The 21,952-nt window shown below is 47.6% G+C and overlaps 1 protein-coding gene across 4 annotated transcripts in view; it reads right to left on the bottom strand.

Moving 5' to 3' along the window:
• ATP6V0A2 (ATPase H+ transporting V0 subunit a2) overlaps positions 1 to 21,952 on the bottom strand; it is a 45,366-nt gene that overhangs the window by 8,757 nt on the left and 14,657 nt on the right. For all 4 annotated transcript variants that reach the window (XM_058691450.1, XM_058691449.1, XM_058691451.1 and 1 more), the window contains exons 7-15: positions 16,383 to 16,465; positions 14,530 to 14,623; positions 13,633 to 13,845; positions 6,348 to 6,498; positions 5,974 to 6,110; positions 5,544 to 5,731; positions 5,351 to 5,441; positions 3,013 to 3,131; positions 1,662 to 1,872 (exon numbers count right to left, since the gene is read on the bottom strand). In XM_058691450.1, the coding sequence (XP_058547433.1) occupies positions 1,662 to 1,872; positions 3,013 to 3,131; positions 5,351 to 5,441; positions 5,544 to 5,731; positions 5,974 to 6,110; positions 6,348 to 6,498; positions 13,633 to 13,845; positions 14,530 to 14,623; positions 16,383 to 16,465 (1,287 nt within the window). The remainder of the gene's footprint in view (positions 1 to 1,661; positions 1,873 to 3,012; positions 3,132 to 5,350; positions 5,442 to 5,543; positions 5,732 to 5,973; positions 6,111 to 6,347; positions 6,499 to 13,632; positions 13,846 to 14,529; positions 14,624 to 16,382; positions 16,466 to 21,952) is intronic.

Below are 21,952 nucleotides of genomic sequence, written 5' to 3'. Positions count from 1 at the left end.
TCAAATTAATAAATAAACACGTTTTTTAAAGTACAGATATTTACCGTCACCTAAAAAGAAATCGAGAGCAAAGCACATTCGCGCTTATACAGCCACTGCGGTCTGTGTGACTTTATAGGGCCTGGAGGCGGCAATGAAAACAAACGATCGGGCATCACACGGTCCCCCACCTAGCCTTCCTCCACGGCCGCCCCCATGTGACGCACAGATTCCCAGAGCCGCGTGCACCACGTGGTACGAGCTAGCAGCAGGTAGGTATGCGTTAGCATCTCGTACCGCACCACCGACACGAATGTGCCCCGAAACGCGGAGAAACGCGGCGGCCATGGGCAGAGTCCTATCAGAAGTCGTGAGCTGTGTGGTCAAGCAGACCGGGCTAAAATCTGGGCTCCGCCGGCAGCTGTGTGACCAGGCCTGCCCTGAGCCACCGGGATGACACCACCGACCTCGAGGGCTAGCGTGAGTTAAGAAGAATAATCACGGAGAGCACTTTTCAGGCACACCGGAGACGTTAAATAAGGTAGTGCCCTTCAGTGATCTTCCCGGCCACGGCACCTGAGTGCCGCCGAACTCCCGTTGTGCCTTTCTCCCACAATCTACGTCATCCCACAAAAAGGTTCAACAAAGTAACCATGAAATCTAATCGAAAGATCACAAACAGGAGAACCATAAGTAAGAGTTGAAGCTCAAACAGTTCAAGAAGGACACGTGTGCACGGCTCACAGCGAAGCCCACGGTTCCACGAGCTGAGCTTCCAATCGGGCTTACAGTGAACCGAGCTGTCCGTGGAAGGCGGAAAACAAAACCAAACGCTCCATTTGCAGGGTCACCAAAATTAAAAAAACAAGAACAAAACACCTACAGCTTAGGAGAACACAGGTGAGGACAGTACCGAGAAGATTTCTCCAGTATCTCACAGACACTGGGAACACGACACGCAAGGTCCACAGCAGTGTCCTTCAGGAGTGACACTGTGGCACTCGACACAGCACAGAGACCCTCACCGTAATCACAACGCAAGCGCACGTTTATTGAGCACTGGTAGGTGCCAGGTACTTCTAAGTATTTGATCAGATTAACTCTGGACTACAAATTGGGTCCTATTTTTATTCCCATTTTACAGGTGAGGAAACTGAGGCACAGAGGAGTCAAGGTATGTGTTCAAAGTTCCCCGTCAAAGAAGTGACAGAGCTAGGATTGCAAGCAGGGCGGTCACCCCCGAGCCCTCACCCCGCCACCGTGGATGTAGTGGGCGTTACCCAAACATACCACTCTAGAAAAGCCAGTTTGCGAGAGGGTCCGTGTGCTGTGGGGTCCAGACGCCGGTTCTGGGATGCCCTGGCTTAGTCAGAGATTGATTTTAAAGCAACTAGAAAAATGGAGGGGGCGGGGTGGGTGGGATTTGCCAGTCCTCAGAAACCCTCCAGTCCATACATTTTCTTCCCACAGTTTTGACGGCTACTGAGTGTTTCCCAGAGCCCCCAGCACAGTGTTCAGAGCAGGGTGACGAGCTCTTGTGACAACATACAAAGAAACAGGAAAGCCCCTACATTCCTGGGAGGCCTGCGGAAAGCCCCTTCAATCATGTAGATGTTTAAAACAAAAAGGCTACCATCAGGACTTCCTGTAAGCTCACGGGGGTGGAAAAGAACGTCACCTACCTGCCCTGAGTAAAGACCATTCGTTTCACTAGCCGGGAATAAAAACATGTTAATAAATTCAATCAGAATGCTGGGAGCGACTCTGGAGGTTTCTGCCGAATAAACCAGCCACTTATAGACGATCATAAATATAAGGTATCCAAAGATGCACAGCATAAAGAGAAGTTCCGGGACAGAAACCAAATAAATATTGAACTTCTTCCGGAAATGCCTAGAAAAAAAACCAAAATGGAATCGATCAAACCATGAGCAAGTCTGGACTGAGATAAAGAATGAAGGGGGCACCCGGGTGGCTCAGTCAGTTAAGTGTCTGACTTCGACTCAGGTCACAATCTCACAATTCACAAGTTCTAGCCCCGCATCGGGCTCTGTGCTGACAGCTCGGAGCCTGGAGCCTGCTTCGGATTCTGTGTCTCCCTCTCTCTCTGCCTCTCCCCCGCTCACACTCTGTCTCTCTCCTCTCTCTCACAAAAGTAAATAAACATTAAAAAAAAAAACTAAAAAAAAAAAAAAATGAAGACAAAATTGCTCTTAAATTCTTTGTGACGAGGCCTCTCCCACCAGAACATCCTTTGCCTTATAACTCATACTACCGATTCAGATACATCCACGAAGAAAACAGATGTGAGCACAGTGGAAAGGCTAGTGTTTCACTAACAGGTCCAGTTAGAGGAAAAAGATGCAACGTCTTCCTCTTGACCCGCTAGCTCTAGCAAACAAACAAAAAGCTTTCCAACTTATAATGAAATAAGAGTATGACAAAAATTACTTCTGGAAACAAATCTGAATGTACATGCCGCATGCCTCCCTCCCTTGAATGGAAAACTCCATGTGGGCAAAACCTGTCTTCTGTCTCCAGCACTACTCAGTCCCTGAAGCCTAAAACAGAGCCTGGCATATCCTCTACAATCAATAAATAGCTGCTAAATAAATGAATCACTGAAACGGTCAAAACCCTGTGTGATCACAACACAATCAAATGCACAGCATTCCAGTACACTGGCTGCCTTTAAGGGCAGGCCCATACAGTCCACCCTCAAGAGGCAAAGTTTAAGAATACCAAACTTGGCTTATAAATACTGCTTTAAAAAAAAAAATCTGGGGGCACCTGGGTGGCTCAGTCGGTTGGGCATCCGACCTCAGCTCAGATCATGGTCTTGCGGTTCATGGGTTCGAGCACTGCGTCGGGCTCTGTGCGAACAGCTCAAAGCCTGGAGCCTGCTTCAGATTCTGTCTCCCTCTCTATCTCCCCTCCTCGCTCGTACTCTGTTTCTCTCTCTCCCTCTCTCTCTCCCTCTCTCTGTCAAAAATAAATAAACATTAAAAAAACTTTAAAAAAATCTGTACTTACAAGTGGTTAAATATTCCCAGAATGACTCCAAAAGTCATGTGAATAATTCCTAAAATCACAGACATTTTCATTTTGAAAGAGTTTAGGAAAGTGAGGCGATTTGTGGCCAAGTTCCAAATCTGAAGACAAAACAAAACAAGACATCTTTAACTTCCTTCAACTGCTTCAGGACACACAGGTGACACCAGACATAGGAAGGCAGCTACAGATTTAAAAGGAAAGCAACGTTCAGACTTCCTCCTTGACACCTGTGATCTGAGAACCACTGATTTCCTGAAACCAGGACCAGACTGTTACCAACAATCCCGTCTTTAATATGAAATGCAAAGGAGGCCAAACGAAACCACACTGTGTTTAGGGAAGCGGCCTGTGAGGCGAGACCGAGAGGAAGAGCAGGGGAAGAGTCACACGGAGTCAGCGGGGCGGCCAGTTCCCTCTGGGGAGGGCCGGTGCGGCCAGGGGCACATTCCAGGTCCCGGGGTCACTTACCCTGGGGGGTGGGGGTTGGGGGGGCCGTACAACTATGTGTGTTAGGACTTCACAGACAGGTTTTATACATCCTTGTGCGTGTGCGTTCTATAACAAAGTTTAACAGGAAGGGAGGGAGGAAGCGTCAGTGCAGCAAGTGGCCAAACCGTGCTGATAAGACCCGGGGCACCCAGGCTCAACCCCCCGGGGCTCCCTGACCAGCCCCTCCAGGCCCCCGCCGCTGATCACCTCTCTTCTCTCTTCTCTCTCTGAAAAATTAATTCCTACAGTCCCTCACTCGGGGGATTAGGAAAAGGGAAACAGGGCCTATTAGTTCTTTTTAAGTGAGAAGAAGGTTCTAGAAAGAGGTATTTAGGCTGACTTCAGCTTGACTGCCTGGACCCACGGGAAAAAGCCCACTGACGGCGCCCTCCTCGGGGGAAGCAGGGGCAGGAGGGGAGGAAGGTCGGCAACAACACGACGTCTTGCCAGCGACATGTCAGTCTATCTTTCATCACTAAGCCTAAAGCAACTGGGTACAGAACAACCTTTTAGGCAAAAACAGGGGAGAATAAGAAGATAGATTTAAAAGTTCATTGAAGAAACTTGGCAGGAGACGCTAAAACTACCTCCAGCCGTTCCCGGGTCAGGGGAAACGGAGGAAATAAGGACTGGACAGAGGAGAGCTTCGCAGGAGCTGGGCCCACACACACGGACCTATGTTTTAACCGGATGAGCGTGTTGTCGATGTGTAAAAGTAAATCAAAGCGAAACGAGGCAGTACCGCGCCCTAGTCTCTTCCTTCCCCCACAAAACGCCCTCCTAAACTTTCTTCCTTGGAGCCTATATTCAGAAATGTTTCTCTCCTTACAGCAAGGCCACACAGTATTAGGAATCTGGCTCCAAAATGCTGCACCTTAAAGAAATTGTCATGAAAGTTTTTTCAAGTTTCCAGTTATATGAAGATGCGAGGCAACAAGGCTGAATTACACAAATCACATTTAGAGGCGAGAATGAACAGACCGGTTAGGAGGGCACCGGCTTGGAAAGCTCCGATGAAGGTGCCGGACCTTTCTCTTCAGTTTTTTCATTTCTGCACACGATTATAGCTCACGCCCCCAGACCGACTTTGAGTTGCTTTCTAAGCTCCCCTTTCTAGGGTGAGATTCTCCCAGAAGACGGCCGACAGTCCAGAAAAATGGTCCTTCAGCCTGGAGGTAGCCTGCTGGGGGCCTGGGCACCGGGTGGGAGCCTGGGAGGAGCCTGGTGGGGGCCTGGCATGGGCCTGGGGGGGGCCCTGGAGGGAGCCTGGCGGGAGCCCGGTGAGGCCTGCCCGCTGAGCCCTGTGGGGCATGGGGTGGGGGCGGCAGTCCCGGTCCCCTGCAGCTGCGTCTTTCTTTTCCTTCTCCAAACACTTCCCATTTCAAACAACTACCTCAATAAGCACCCTGAGAACCTTAAGCTCCCTTTCAGCTCTAAAATTCCTATTATTTCTTTCTAGAGCACAGGGTAAAAAAACAAAAATTTCCACAAAGAAAAAAGAGATTTAGGAAGCTGCCTCCACTTAAAGGCTCCTGAAATGCCATTTCTCCCTCGAGGTCAGGAACCCCGACGGCGTGCGGCCCCACCTCTCTGGACGGACTCCTCCCACTGGGCACTGACCCGGGCTCCCACACGGACAGCTCAGCTTCATCTCTAAACCAACTTGACTGGGGATGCACATGGGCCACGGCCACCCAGGCAGAAACCCCCCAGGGTACCTTCCCCACCGCCTGCAACCCGGGGAACCTTCTGAGGAAGCACTCGGACATTTAAAACCAGGTGCACCACAGAGGGAGCGGAGATAATGGCGAGGAACAGGTGCACTCACAGGATCGATACCAAGAGGGTAAGGGCCTTGGAACACTCCAGGAACGCTCGGGTCCAGCTGCAAAACCCTGTTGTGCCTGACGATGCTGTCACTGTAACAGAAAGCAGAGTGAGCAGGCCGACCTAGCGGAGGCCGGAGGAACCTCCGAGAAGCGCTTTCCGACCTAAAACACCGCTGGGTAACACACACTTACTTCCAGAGCCCCATCTTCTTCTGCCCCGCAGGGGTGTGGCTGGAGCTGTACATGGCTGACACGCTCCACCCAGAGCCAAACAGGTTGACCGACTTTGAAAAGCAGTCGTTGTAGATGAGGCCCGTGTACACGGAGAACAGCCCCATCAGCAGGAGGATGTATCGGCCATTGAAAAACATGCGCATGATCTGTGAAAAGCAGGGCAGGTGAGCAGAGGGGGACGGCGCGAAATCGCAGGAGCGGGACCCACATGGGCCTGGGACTTCTCAGAGCGCTGGCGTGGGGGGCGTCGCCGTCACACAGAGACCACAGGCCCGCACCCCTTACGGCTCCGCCCTACAGTGACGCTTACTGCCAAAAACTGACATTTAAGATCATCCCTGCTAACCACCCAACCAGGCGTAAGGAGCTGCGGTGTTTGTAGTCTCACCTCTTGTGACTGATTTAGTCTGGGGTGGTTTTCATTTAACACCAGCAAGAGGGCAAACAGGAACATCACGAAGCCATGTCCGAAGTCTCCGAACATCACGGCGAACAGAAAGGGGAAAGTGATGATGGTGAAGAGAGCTGCGGGGAGAGCAAGACGCTTGACTCACCGGAGGCAGAAAATTCTAGTTAATTCCAATACCCGACCTTCTCCAGAATTCTCAAAAGAGAATGGACAGGTTCAAGGGAGCAGTTTACACTCAGGACGACACAACAGCAGCAGCGAGCCTGTTTCCCCAACGCCTGTCACAGCGTCGTGGGGAGAGGCAGCGGCAGTGGCGCACGAGGCAGGAGGATGTACGAGGTCACACCGCGCACCTGGGTTCACTTCTCGGTAGCTCCCGACTCCGTAGGCGTCCACAATGTTCTGAAAGCCCTCGGTGAATTTGTTGGTGCGGATTAGAGTCGGGGGGGTTTCTTTTGTTGGGATTGTGTTCATAAATGAGGGGATTGTAGCACCGCTCTCTCTCTTTCACATAAAAAGAAAGAAAGGAAAAATTAGGACCCAAAATCCCGTTCCACGACCACAGGCTCCCTGCTACGTACGGCGAGGCTCTGCGTGGCCACGCGGACAAGTGCCGACCACCCTCGGAGGCTCACGGGCAGACGGGGTGACAGCAGGAGTCGGGGGGGTGGCGCCGGGGGGCTGCAGTCCTGCAGAAGAGTATGGTGGCCAGGCTGCAAGGACGGGAAAGCGGACGGAGGGGCTAGGGATGACAGGGACAGGTGGATGACGTGGTCTCAGAATCACGAACATAAAACTGAAATTTAATATTATGCCTCATAAAAACATTCAAGAGGAATGTGGAAACAACTACAGTATCTAATAAAACCGAAAAATAGACGAGAATAATCGTCAATCTCAATGAGGGCTGGATCCCAGGAACCGGGAGATCATGACCCGAGCTGAGATGAAGATTCGGACGCTTAACCGACTGAGCCGCCCAGACGCCCCGCCTTGAGTATCTTAAACAGGTTCTGCAGAACTAATACACAAATAGACGATGTACTTACATTATATGTAACATAGAGTTCCCTTTAGTATCTCAAACGTATATTCTTACGTATGAACATACGTTATGTCTAATACATAATTTCCTTGAATATTTAAACACGTTTCAGAAAACTAATTTCATTTAAAAGTGATCAAAAGAAGAATGCAGGTCAGACTTTTATATAAAGTTGTAGTTAAAAAAAAAAACAACAAACTGAGCAGAACAACATCCCTCTGAACAATGAAAGCATGCCAGAAAGACATACTCACAGAAGAGATGACAATTTAACTTACTGTATCAAAGTGAGCAAAAACATTACAAAAATACCTGATGTGAAAAAAAACCCCACAAAGCAGAATAAGAGTCTGAAATGAGGTGACAGAACTCAGAAAAGGATTAGAAGAAAAAGAAAAAATATGCAGAAACGAGACAAAACTAGAAAAAACTCCAAGGTGAAGACACCTTCCCAGTAATAACGCTGCAAGAGAAATAGACAAAAGAATGGAAATTTTTAAAAATCATAAAGTAAAGAAAGACAAAAAGGATTCAAGGAAAAGTGACAAACACTGAAGATAAGGTTTAACTTAAACATAACAGCAGGTCCCGAAGGAGAAAACCAGAGCAAGAGAACGGAGCAAATACTAAAAACTATAGTTGAGAATTTTTCTGAAACTTGTTTTAAAACTACGTATTAAGAGGACACACCGTATATCTGAAAATACCAACCCGGAATAACAGAATCAACACACAGTCTAGTAAAATCATTGAAAAAAATCCTTAAGCGTGTGGGCAAAAAAAAGAAAGTACCAAGACTTATAAGGAAAATTCTATTAATATCGGGCTTTTTTGTTAGCAACGCCATGCCAGAACAAAATGGAATCACAAGTTTAAGACACCCATGGAAAACAACAACAAAAATTTTGAAACACGAGCCCAGGGTTTTATTTCCAAACAACAAACTTCCAATTATAAAGGCAGGAGGCATACACTACTACAAACACGGGAGAACTCAGGGAGCACTGTTCCCATGAGCCCCTGCTCAGGACTCGGAGAACACACTTCAGACAGCCAGAGCGGCTACAGCACCCAGAGACAATGGAAGCACCAGAACTGCTGATGTCCCCATCAAACTCCCTCCCACTGGCAGCAAAAGGCATGGTCTAGACATCAGCCAACCCACAGGTACACGTGATGCAGGGTGACTGGCTGGTTTTCAGCAACGAGGAAATGTGGTAATTGGCTGGTCGTCTCGACGCAAGCCAGCCCTCTTCCAAAAAAAAAGTAAAAGTCCATTTGTGCCATCAAAGAATTATGTGACAAAACAAAAAAACAAAAAAAACCTCGTATGAAAACTTGCTTCCTTAGCTGTCACTTGAAACATGTAAACCTACTATTTCTAATGAAGAACTGGGTTTTGATGCAGGAAAAAAAAAAACTCACAGGAACATGGCAGACTGACACCATGGCCCGGGAGTCAGGCGCTGGAGCCTACTCTTCAAGTTCAGAAGCCATACAAGCGAATTGATAAGTTCAACTATATTTAACAAAAAACTACTGCATGACCAAAGCAAGCCAACAGACAGAAACATCAAAAGACGAGTGGCAAATTGAGGACAATATTTTTTCTCATGTCACAAAGAGCCAACAGAAATTAGTAAGAAAAAAACCAACAAACCAGTAGAAAATGGGCAAAGCAAAAAATAATAATAATTAAAAATGGGGGGGTGGCGCTTGGGTGGCTTAGTCCGTTGGGCGTCTGACTTTGGCTGAGGTCATGATCTCGCGGTCTTTGAGTTCGAGCCCCACGTCAGGCTCTGTGCTGACAGCTCAGAGCCTGGAGCCTGCTTCGGATTCTGTGTCTCCCTCTCTCTCTGACCCTCCCCCGTTTATGCTCTGTCTCTGTCTCAAAAATAAATAAACGTTTAAAAAAAAATAGTAGGGGCGCCTGGGTGGCGCAGTCGGTTAAGCGTCCGACTTCAGCCAGGTCACGATCTCACGGTCCGTGAGTTCGAGCCCCGCGTCAGGCTCTGGGCTGATGGCTCAGAGCCTGGAGCCTGTTTCCAATTCTGTGTCTCCCTCTCTCTCTGTCCCTCCCCCGTTCATGCTCTGTCTCTCTCTGTCCCAAAAAATAAAATAAACGTTGAAAAAAAAAAAAAATTAAAAAAAAAAAAAAATAAATAAATAAATAAATAAAAAAATAAAAAAAAATAGTAAAAAAAAATAAAAAGAAAATGGGCAAAGCAGAAAAACACAGAGCTCATTAAAAAAGGAAAATTCAAATGGCTCTTAAAAAAAAGATTTTAATTTTTTTTTAAAAATTTACATCCAAATTAGTTAGCATATAGTGCAATGATTTCAGGAGTAGATTCCTTAGTTCCCCTTACCCATTTAGCCCATCCCCCCTCCCACAACCCCTCCAGTAACCCTCAGTTTGTTCTCCATATTTATGAGTCTCTTCTGTTTTGTCCCCCTCCCTGTTTTTATATTATTTTCGTTTCTCTTCCCTTATGTTCATCTGTTTTGTCTCTTAAAAGTCCTCATATGAATGAAGTCATATGATTTTTGTCTTTCTCTGACTGATTTCACTTAGCATAATACCCTCCAGTTCCATCCACGTAGTTGCAAATGGCAAGATTTCATTCTTTTCGATTGCTGAGTAATACTCCATTGTGTGTGTGTGTGTGTGTGTGTGTGTGTGTGTGTGTGTGTGTGTATCACATCTTCTTTATCCATCCATCCATCGATGGACATTGGGGCTCTTTCCATACTTTGGCTATTGTCGATAGCACTGCTATAAACGTTGGGGTGTGTGTGCCCCTTCGAAACAGCACACCTGTATCCCTTGGATAAATACCTAGTAGTGCAATTGCTGGGTCATAGGGTAGTTCTATTTTTATTTTTTTGAGGAACCTCCATACTGTTTTCCAGAGTGGCTGCACCAGTTTGCCTTCCCACCAGCAGTGCAAAAGAGATCCTCTTTCTCCACATCCTCACCAACATCTGTTGTTGCCTGAGTTGTTCATTTTAGCCATTCTGGCAGGTGTGAGGTGGTATCTAATTGTGGTTTTGATTTGTATTTCCCAGATGATGAGTGACATTGAGCATTTTTTCATGTGTCGGTTGGCCATCTGGATGTCTTCTTTGGAGAAGTGTCTATTCATGTCTTTTGCCCATTTCTTCACTGGATTATTTGTTTTTTGGGTGTGGAGTCTGAGAAGTTCTTTATAGATTTTGGATACTAACCCTTTATCTGATATGTCATTTGCAAATATCTTCTCCCATTCTGTCGGTTGCCTTTTAGTTTTGCTGACTGTTTCCTTTGCTGTGCAGAAGCTTTTTATTTTGATGAGGTCCCAGTGGTTCATTTTTACTTTTGTTTCCTTTGCCTCCGGAGACATGTTGAGTAAGAAGTTGCTGCGGCCAAGATCAAAGAGGTTTTTGCCTGCTTTCTCCTCGAGGATTTTGATGGCTTCCTTACATTTAGGTCTTTCATCCATTTTGAGTTTATTTTTGTGTATGGTGTAAGAAAGTGGTCCAGGTTCATTCTTCTGCATGTCGCTGTCCAGTTTTCCCAGCACCACTTGCTGAAGAGACTGTCTTTATTCCACTGACTGTTCTTTCCTCTTCATCAAAGATTAGTTGGCCATAGGTTGTGGGTCCATTTATGGGTTCTCTATTCTGTTCCATTGATCTGAGTGTCTGTTCTTGTGCCAGTACCACGCTGTCTTGATGATTACAGCTTTGCAGTATAGCTTGAAGTCTGGGATTGTGATGCCTCCTGCTTTGGTTTTCTTTTTCAAGATCGTTTTTGGCTACTCGGGGTCTTTTCTGGTTCCATACAAATTTTAGAATTATTTCTTCTAGCTCTGTGAAGAATGCTGGTGTTACTTTGATAGGGATTGCACTGAATATGTAGATTGCTTTGGGTAGTATCGACATTTTAACAATATTTGTTCTTCCTATCCGGGAGCATGGAATATTCTTCCTTTTTTGTGTGTGTCTTCTTCAATTTCTTTCATAAGCTTTCTATAGTTTCCAGTGTACAAATTTTTCACCTCTTCGGTTAGATTTATTCCTAGATATTTTATGGCTTTTTGTGCAACTGTAAATGGGATCGATTCCTTGATTTCTCTTTCTGTCGCTTCATTGTTGGTGTATAGGAATGCAACCGATTTCTGTGCGTTGATTTTTTTTTCAATATATGAAGTTTATTGTCAAACTGGTTTCCATACAACACCCAGTGCTCATCCCAAAAGGTGCCCTCCTCAATACCCATCACCCACCCTCCCCTCCCTCCCACCCCCCATCAACCTTCAGTTTGTTCTCAGTTTTTAAGAGTCTCTTATGCTTTGGCTCTCTCCCACTCTAACCTCTTTTTGTGTGTGTGCGTTGATTTTATATCCTGCAACTTTGCTGAATTCATGAATCAACTCTAGCAGTTTTTTGTGGAATCTTTTGGGTTTTCCATATAGAGTATCATGTCATCTGCAAAGAGTGAAAGTTTGACCTCCTCCTGGACAATCTGGATGCCTTTTATTTCTTTGTGTTGTCTGATTGCAGAGGCTAAGACTTCCAATACTATGTTGAATAACAGTGGCGAGAGTGGACATCCCTGGCTCGTTCCTGACCTTAGGGGAAAGCTCTCAGTTTTTCCCCATTGAGGAGGATATTAGCATTGGGTCGTTCATATATGGCTTTTATGATCTCGAGGTATGCTCCTTCTATCCCTACTTTCTTGGGGGCTTTTTATCAAGAAATAATGCTATATTTTGTCAAATGCTTTTTCTGCATCTATTGAGAGGATCATTATAGTTCTTGTCCTTTCTTTTATTGATGTGTTGAATCACATTAATTGTTTTGCAGAAATTTAACCAGCCCTGAATCCCAGGTATAAATCCCGCTTGGTCGTGGCAAATAATTTTTTTAATGTATTGTTGGATCCGGTTGGCTATTATCTTGTTGAGGATTTCTGCATCCATGTTCATCAGGAAAATTGGTCTATAGTTCTCCTTTTTAGAGGGGTCTCTGTCTGGCTTTGGAATCAAGGTAATGCTGGCTTCATAGAAAGAGTTTGGAAGTTTTCCTTCCATTTCTATTTTTTGGAACAGTTTCAAGAGAATAGGTGTTAACGCTTGCTTAAATGTTTGGTAGAATTCCCCTGGAAAGCCATCTGGCCCTGGACTCATTTTTTGGCAGATTTTTGATTACTGATTTCATTTCTTTACTGGTTATGGGTCTGTTCAAATTTTCTATTTCTTCCTGTTTCAGTTTTGGTAGTGTATATGTTTCTAGGAATTTGTCCGTTTCTTCCAGATTACCCATTTTATTGGCATATAATTGCTCATAATATTCTATTATTGTTTTTATTTCTGTTGTGTTGGTTGTGATCTCTCCTCTTTCATTCTTGATTTTATTTATTTGGGTCCTTTCCTTTTTCTTTTTGATCAAACTGGCTAGTGGTCTATCAATTTTGTTAATTCTTTCAAAGAACCAGCTTCTGGTTTCATTGATCTGTTCTACTGTTTTTTTGGTTTCAATAGCATTAATTTCTGCTCTAATCTTTATTATTTCCTGTCTTCTGCTGGTTTGGGGTTTTATTTGCTGTTCTTTTTCTGGCTCCTTAAGGCGTAAGGTTAGGTTGTGTATCTGAGATCTTTCTTCCTTCTTTAGGAAGGCCTGGATTGCTATATACTTTCCTCTTATGACCGCCTTTGCTGTGTCCCAGAGGTTTTGGGTTGTGGCAATTTTTTTTTAATGTTCATTTGTTTTTAAGAGAGAGACAGAGCACAAGCAGAGGAGAGGCAGAGAGGGAGACACAGAATCCGAAGCAGGCTCCAGGCTCTGAGCTGTCAGCACAGAGCCCGACGCGGGGCTTGAACTCACAGACTATGAGGTCCTGACCTGAGCCGAAGCCGGACGCTTAACCGACCGAGCCACCCAGGAGCCCCTGATAAAAAACTTCTAACCTCATTCAAAGTAAGAGAAACGCAGTAGCTGATACCATCCATCAAAACTGACCCAGCAATTCCATATCTGGGCCTCTCCTCCGACAGACCTGTGTGTGTGAACCGCCACGGCCAAGTGGCGGTTGCCACGGTGGTACTGGTCACATCAGGCACCACACCGCCTAAATGAGCAGGCAGCCAGGTCCCCAGGCCATGGCACATCCATAGAGCAAAGTATTAAACAGTATAAAAAGTAGGGAAGTTCTATTAAGTGAAAAGAACAGAATGAATAACCAGCAACCTTCCGTGAAAGCAAGAAGATATCCATTCGTACGTGCTTACCCTTCAGTTAAGAAACCCAAAGACCCAGCAGAAAACAGCCCTTGTCTCTGAAGTGACAGGGTAGGAGGGAGCCACTTCACTGCGTCTCTTCTGTCATATGTATGTTTTACTTCTCTAACCACACGACCAGAAGAGCCGATGAAAGCCACGCGCGCACGCGCACGCCCTCGGATGACGCGCTCTCCGGGGCATCGGTCCAGGACAGGAGTCAGCACAGCCCTCTCCCCGCTCCCAGACACTCCCACGCTCCTTGGCGTCTCCCGGGTTCTCAGGCGTCCCCAGAGCAGCCCCGGTCCCTCCGTCTGGTCCCGGCCGCCTTACCGACCCCTCCTCGAGCGCCCGGCGCAGCTCGTGCAGATCGGCCTCAGGACACCAGACTTCGGCGATGAGGCACTTGTTGGTCACGTCGAAGCTGCACATGTTCAGCATGTGGTAAATGGCTTTCATCTTCTTCACCTGGATGACGTGGCTGTAGACGGATTCGGCGGCTTTACACAGCACTTGCCTTAAATAATCCTCGGTTTTGTGGAGCACCTGCGTGGGAACAAACACAGGCTTTCCCAGCTTTTGTCCCCAGCACCGGCCCCTCCTGGGCTCATTCCGTGTCTTCCCGGCCGCCAGGACCACCAGGCGGCACGCGGAAAGCAGCCCAGCCGATCGGAGGCTCTCTCGGGAGCTGCCCCTCCAGGACACAGCCCCCAGGGCACAGGAGGTGGCTGGGTGTTACCATCTGGGTGCCGGCACGGCGGCCTGGCTGGGCCCACGGAGCTCCCATCCTTCCCATTCATTCCCAGTCTCGGCTCAGTGCCCGGTCAGCCCCGAGAGCCACCAACTCCACCCTGTCACATTCGGGCCTGAAACCCCCCTTTTGCTTAGGTGGGTGGGAGTCCACTTCTTGCCACCCGGAGCCCTCGCTGATACAAGGAGGAACGGTCATTGAAGTAGTGGAGGCCAAAAAATGACAGCCACCACTTTAAACGGGTCGCCCGTCTCCTGCGATGACCAGAGGATCTTCTCTAAAGTCCCACCATCACCACCTAGATTTCTCACAGGCGGCTAAAATAAAACTTCCACCAAGAGGAGCGAGGTGAGTCACTTTCCAATCTCCCAAGAACATCTTGATTTGCCCACAACCAAACGTTTCCACATTGAAAAACAAGGCAAATGGACTTGTAAATGTTTTACACACCTCAGGTAAGGAGGCAACAGTTTACTCACAGTGTAGAGATCCTGAATCCGGGTATTGAGCCCCTCCTGAATCTCCTTCCGCTCCTCAGCTGTGTTCGGGTAGGGGTAAACGTGGCAGTGGTAACTACAAGACAGAATGCAACAGTCTCACGCCCGTCAGGACCAGGAGAGGCGACGGCAAACACTAGAACCGAATTCAGTGCACCACGTGGACACATCTCCCCCCAAAAGGGAACAGAAGCAGCCTTCTGGGAGAAAAAGGTCAGACACAGGCACCTGCCCGCGCCGAGGCCTTGTACACGGAGACACTCGACAAATGTCTACGGGCTTCAACACATTTAGCACACTCTCTCTTGGTTCCGTGTTCCCTCCCTGCCCCCGATCGTTCCCGGAGCTTGCTCCCCATTCCAACTTTCTGAAATCCACCCCAATCCTTGGGCTGGGAATTCACTAAACAGGTTTGAACACACAACGGTCATTACTTTTAAAAGAAAGAGAAAATAAAGGGAGGGGGAGAAAAAAAAAAAAAGCTCCGGTGTCCTAGCAACTGCTTTGGACACGTGGTGGGTGCAGGGAGCCCCTCCCTCGCCTCCCAGGGCCCGCCTTCTTGGGGGGCTGCGTGGCACCCGAAACACACGAGGTGTGCCTCCCTACTGCACTCTTCCTTCTGCCTTGACACCTTCCTGCCACACTTAACATTGTAAGTTCTGACTATTAAAATTAAATACTCACTCTAGCCTTATCCTAAGCAACACTGTGTGTGAAATCATGGGCTTGTGTGCTGGTGACGGTTTTTCTAATGTACACTGAATAAACATCTATGAAATTAACAACAGCTTTGTCCATGTAACACTTAAAATTACTTTCCGTATCACCAGTGACACAGCATCCGACTCTGGGAAACACTTTATAAAGGAAATGCCAAGCCCCAGCCTCACCCCCACGGGAAATAAGCCATCTAAAAACAAAGGGCATTCTTTTGACTTTTTTGTTTGGCTTTTCCTATTTTTCCACTGTTGAGGAGAACAAGTCACAGAGAGATTTCCATTGTGACATTCCTTCGCGCATGGCGGCGGCCGACTCTGCACGGGAGTGTCTTGCCTGTGTGGCCTCAGTCCCGAAGCCCAGGGAGGGAGGAAAGTGCCACTCCCTCTTACAGGGAGGGAGCCTGGACGTGGTGACTTACCCAGCCCGCCCTGGGCGTGGGCTCACGGTGAAGCCACTCAGTCCTCACCACTCACCAGGCCTCCTCCCCCCACAGTGCAGAGAAACCTGTCAAACACGGAGCAAAAGAGGAACCGTACGCTCAGTGATGACACACGGGCCTCTGCGGAGCTCAAAGCCACAGGAAAGCACAAAATACTAAAATGTGACTCCTTCTCGGATTATTCTTAAGCCCTGATTCCCAAAGAGAAAATAAAATCTAAGAATGTTATTAAACATGATCTCTACTTCTCAATTATTTTAAGTGTAACACTGACAAGAGGTGACGAACTGAATGTTTAACCACATGGTATCACAGGAGCACTTGGGCGGCTCAGTCGGTTGAGCGTCTTGACTCCTGCCTTCGGCTCAGGTCATGGATCTCACGGTTTGTGAGATCAAGCCCCACGTCGGGCTCTGTGTGGACAGCACGGAGGCTGCTTGGGGTTCTCTCTTCTCTCTCCACCCCTCCTCCTGCTCACGAGCACGTGCTCTCTCTCTCAAAATAAATAAATAAACTTACAAAAAGACCAACGTGGTATTACAGCAAAGACACGTAACAGAACGCAACAGGCTTTGCACTCACCGTGGCTCCCTTCAAACTCGGAGGGGTTTTTAAGGAAAACTAGAGACTACCGAATACAAAGAAACACATCAAATGAAATGTTTCGTGTTCTTACCAATCACATATCTTCTTAACCTTGTGGCCAATCTGCTCTCCCCAAAAGGATATTAAAAACACATACCACTTTATGACTTCTCCCTAAAAGAATAAACCGGGATCATTGTTACTCCTGTGTCCAGGTCTCTGAAAACGCTGGCAGCAAAAACTCTGTCAAAAAGTGCACTGGTTTGGGGCGCCTGGGTGGGGCAGTCGGTTAAGCGTCCGACTTCAGCTCAGGTCAAGATCTCACGGTCCGTGAGTTCGAGCCCCGCGTCGGGCTCTGGGCTGATGGCTCAGAGCCTGAAGCCTGCTTCCGATTCTGTGTCTCCCTCTCTCTCTGACCCTCCCCCATTCATGCTCTGTCTCTCTCTGTCTCAAAAATAAATAAACATTAAAAAAAAAAAAAAAAAAAAAATTAAAAAAAAAAAAAAGTGCACTGGTTTATTCCTGTAGCAGATGCAGCCACCCTGGCCTCTGCAGACTCCGTCACTACACTTCACCCAAACTGGCCACGCTGTATTCGTGACCCTGAGAGCAGTACCGGCCATGGCTTTGGCCATTTATAGACACACCGCAGAGCAGCCCAAAGCTGGAGCCACTCGATGTGCGTACTCAGCCGAGGTCAAACAGGGCGGCTCTCTGCCTTGTTCCCTCTCATCCTGTACACAAGGGTCCTTCTCGTGGTTTGCTTAGGATCATGTCTTTCAGATTTGCGCTCTTTGTTGCAGGTTTCACTATCTAAAATGGTCCTCAGGCAGAACGCTGACGTGCTAGCTAGCGTTCCTGAGCCCGAGAAGGCAGTGAAGACAGAGAAAATGCGTGGGTTAGATAAGGTTCCTTCAGGCGTAAGTCACAGTGCTGCTAGCAGAGTTCAGTGTTCAATGAATCGATAATACACACTAAATAGAGACACACATAAAACAAGGTTATTATTGGCTGGTGGACAAAATGTGACCAGAGGCTCACAGAAACCTAAGGCTGCATTTCTGCTAGGACGGTGGTTCAGTGTCATTCGTTCATGTGTTCGTGGAGACCCTACAGAGCTACCATAAATACTGAGAATTGACTATATTTACAAATATTCTAGACATAAAACTGAATAGGTTTTTGGCCTATTTCCCAGGCACTGTTCTAGGTGCTAGGAATATAGAACTGAACAAAAGAGACAAAAATCCCTGACCTGGGAGGGCTGGGGAGCTCGTAGTCAAGTTGGCAGCGAGGGACACAAAGAAAAACACAGTGTACCAAATGGCCATAAGTGCTGTAAAGAAAACAGAGCTGGAAGAGGAGAAAGGGAGGGGAGGCTGGGGTGGTGATTTAAAAATTTTTTTTTTTTTAATGTTTTTTATTTATTTTTGGGACAGAGAGGGACAGAGCATGAACGGGGGAGGGGCAGAGAGAGAGGGAGACACAGAATCGGAAACAGGCTCCAGGCTCCGAGCCGTCAGCCCAGAGCCTGACGCGGGGCTCGAACTCACGGACCGCGAGATCGTGACCTGGCTGAAGTCGGACGCTTAACCGACTGCACCACCCAGGCGCCCCAGGGGGGTGGTGATTTTAAATAGGGTGACCAGGGAAGGCCTCCCTGAGAAGAGCATTGGAGCTTAAAGGCGTGAAGAAGGGAGGGAGCCGTGCGGCCACTGAGGGAAGGACCTTCCCAGGCCCAGAAGAGCTCACAGAGAAGCAGGAGCAGGGAAGGCAAGAAGGCCACACACGGAAGGGGAGTGGACAGGTCAGACACGTGACAAGGCCACAAGAGGTGACACTGCAAGGCTCTGGGTGTTTTGCCAAGTGAGACAGGAAGCCACTGGAAGGTTTTAAGTAGAGGAGTGACGTGATCTTACAGGGATTGTTCTGGATGCTGGGAGGAGAGAGCACAGCAGGGCAGTGGCCGGGGCAGGAGCTCAGGACAGAGGCTCCTGCAGAATGGATATGTGCCTGAGGTGTGGAGCAGGGTGGAGGTGACGAGAAAGGCCAGAGTCTCTTCCTATTCAAAAGACACGGCCAATCACTCCGCTACAGGATTAATCATGAGGTGTGAGGAAAAAGAGAAGAGTCAGGACGACCCCCAAGGCTCTGGGCCTGAGCAGTCGGAAGGACTGAGTAGCCTCTTACCGAGATGGGCATGCCTGGCAGGGCAGGTAGGAGAGGAAAGATCGGGAGGTCCAGTTTTAGGCACCCGGTGGAAATGTCTTTCAGATTTTTAAAAGAGACACAGAGTAGCCAGTTATACAGAAAAGTCTGTTTTTGAGAAGAGAGGTGCAAGTTCTAGATATACATTTGGGAGGCAGTATTTAAAGCTGTGAAATTATACAGGATCCGTAGGGGCAGAGAGAGGAGAGAAGCAGTCTAAGAATCGAGCCCTGGGCCACAGGAGGCGGGGGAACGGGTTGGGGAGCCTCAGAGAAGCCCAGGCAGGTGGGTCCCAAGGCAAGGACAAAGGGTGGCCAGGGGGTTGCAGGAGATGGTTGATGTGGTTAGGAGACCGGTTACACTGAATAAATAAGTAAACTGAGCGATTCATGAAATACGTTGAGGATAAGGGGAGGCAGATTTCTCACTTGTCAGAAAAGAGCTGGAAAAAGGTTAAGTCTAGAAAGAACTGATCAGAATTTTAAGTTATAGTCGGGACACATAGCTTTATAAAATATAAGCACAGGGAGCCACAGAGGTGGTTACAGCTGTGCGCGTGGACATGTGCGGGTGTGCGTGCGTGTGCGTGTGTGCGCACACACACACGCTACCGCTGGAAGGGCCCAGAAACGACGACACTCCCGTACGCGGTGAGCACTCGAGCACCCAGACCTTTGTAAACACCGTCCACTAAAAGGAACCAGGGGTCCTTGGAGAAATGGCTGGGTCCAGGCCAGGCACCGAAAGCCCAAGATGAAGCTGGAATGCGTTGTGCTGCCAGAAAGGAAGGGAATGCTCAGTGAACGCTAACGACAGGCCAAACGACACAGGAACATGTGTGAAGGGACCTTCTGTAGCTGAATCAGGGACAATTTGGGCATCCAAATAAACACTGAGTGTGACAGATTACAAGACATTAAATACAATGGGAAGCCATGAGTCCTTGGATGCGAGAGGGGAGAAGCGTACCTTCCGTGGAATCGCTAATAAGTACAGAAGGAAAGATGGAAATCGAGAACCCACATGGTTACCACGTGGCAGCCATGACGGAGGTGGCAGATTCGAGGGCCGTCAATGGACGCTACAGGTGGTGGGCAGGCTGGTGATCGGGACACTAGCACCACTTGGAATACCTCCCGCCAAGCTACTCATCAATCACAAAAGGCAACACGATGCCATGAAAGCGGAGGAACCTGCCAGACGGCCACGTGACCAGGTCGACGTTACGGGCCCGCACCTGACGAGATGCGCTGAGATGGCCAGAGCGTCACTTCCAAAGTGTCCCTGCCAAGAACATATGGCCCGAGTCTGGTGGTGACGAAACATCAAGTGGCCCAGAGGGATGGGGTCAGCCTGTTCCAGACGGGACTACAGACCCAGGGGGAGGTGCTGGATCAGGAAGGAAGAAAGGCAATCTGCTGGGAGGTGGGCATGGCAAGTTCGGAGTGTTCAAAAGAGCTGCACCCGTGCTCTTTCCCTCTTTCGGAGGGGCCCCCCGTGGTTGTGGAAGAGTGTCCTTGCTTGGGAGTACCCGCACTGGAGTGACCCAGGGGTGACAGAGTCTATGGCTTCCTTGTAGAAAGTGTGCAAAGAGCCTAGTGAAAACGGGAAGAGACTCACAGAGAGAGCACACGGGTGACAGAGCAAATGTGGGAACCTGTTAACGACAGGGAAATGTGGGTGAGGGGATATGACAAGTCTCTGTTCTCTTCTGGCAACTTTTCTGTAAACCGAAATTATTTCAAAATAAGTAATTGAAGAAACGAAACAGGGGGAAGAAAGAAACGGCATTTATAGTACACCTGACCTCGAAGATTCCATAGCAACTTTAACAATAGTACCATGTCAACCACCTCGGGCGTAAGAAGGCACAGGGACAGTTCACAACATGAAATACAAATCATAAAACCCAGTGAAATCGCCGGAGTCCAGCATCGCATCTAGAAACCAGACCGACAAGGGGAAAATGGCCAGAAATAAGCTCTGGGGTCGGTAATGACACTGAGGGATCAGAACACACAAATCCTAGAACCGGAGAAGAAGTTGCCAAATCGAACACCCAGAACAAGCACAAAAAGAATAACACACTGAAATGTCAGCAGTGGCTCTTTCTGAACAGGACCACAGGGGATAGATTTTCTCCTTCACGTTTTCGGTACTGTTCCCAATTTTCTACAACCAGCATGCATCTCTTGTGTAATTATGGAGAAGTTGTTGTATTTTCAAGATGTACATCTCTCTAATCCACTTCTCTTTCTTCACAGGTACTCAATGCCCTTTCCCATAGCTGGTAAAAGCCTGCCATAAAAGAGCTTAGAAATATATAGAAAACAATTTTAATGTGAATGAAAGTTCTGCATGAGAATGACTGATAGGTCCTCTTAATAAAGAAAGAGCTCAATGGCGCCTGGGTGGCTCAGTCAGTTGAGCCTCTGACTCTTGATTTTGGCTCAGGTCATGATCTCGTGGTTGTGGGGTCAAGCCCATCATCAGGCTCCCAGGTGAGCTGAGCACGGAGCCCGATTAAGATTCATCTGCATTCTTCCTCTCTCAATCTCTCTCTCTTTCTTCTGCCCCTCTCCCTCTCTCTCTTTAAAAAAAAATAAGAATAAAATAAAGGAAAAGAAAAAGCTCAAAAGAATAGGTAATGCCACTGCACAATGGTTTCTATCTTCAGTTTTACATACAGAGGTCATAAAGGTCACAGGTGAAGGACAAAGAAACAGACTGCTAGTGGCAGTTACAGGAGCCACAAAAGAGTAGAAAAGATCACAGGCGGACGGTTAATGAACAACTTGACTGATTAGATTTTCACGCATTAGGTTAAACATGCGTGGTTTTTTCAGGCTAAAGTTTATGAAAATCCATTTCACAGCCAAATTCCTCTTTCTGTGTCACAACTGCTATGGGACATACAGTAATCTTGCAGCCAAAATTCCTGAGGCAAATTTTGAAAAAAAAAAACCAACCACAAACCCTTTCCTCAAAATTAAGAAGCTAAAGTTCCTCTTCTACCTTTAATAGATCAGTTCATCCTCATTTAGAGCAATATAGTTATTTTTATTGTAAAATCGAGAAAAAAAAAAAAAATCATAGAGATTTTAAAAAGTGCTGATGGCTCTTTCTCTCTCCTGCCCCTCTACTTCCCTTCCCGAATAATTCAGTCCTAAAGCCTTAAGTGCACGTGCAGGGATGGACCCAGAAGGAGGGGAAGACCAAAAATGGCCTGGGCAAAGCCAGAGCTGAAGCAAGGTGGGCAGAGCATCTACGTAGGGGAGCGGCCCAGGCAGGGTGAGGAGGGCACCCACACCAGGGGCCCACCTGGCATGGGGAACTCAGGGCTCCGCACAGGGGGATGTGGGGGTGGCAAAAATGAGACACTGACGGGAAGGTCGGTTACAGGCGAGAGGACTGAAAATAAGTAAAAATACTACAACAGGAGCCGAGTTTCTC

Source organism: Neofelis nebulosa, chromosome 11, assembly GCF_028018385.1.
Source record: "Neofelis nebulosa isolate mNeoNeb1 chromosome 11, mNeoNeb1.pri, whole genome shotgun sequence".
Classification (NCBI taxonomy): Eukaryota; Metazoa; Chordata; class Mammalia; order Carnivora; family Felidae; genus Neofelis; species Neofelis nebulosa.
Note: the sequence above shows the minus strand (reverse complement) of the source record. Positions and strands in the feature narration are given on the sequence as shown.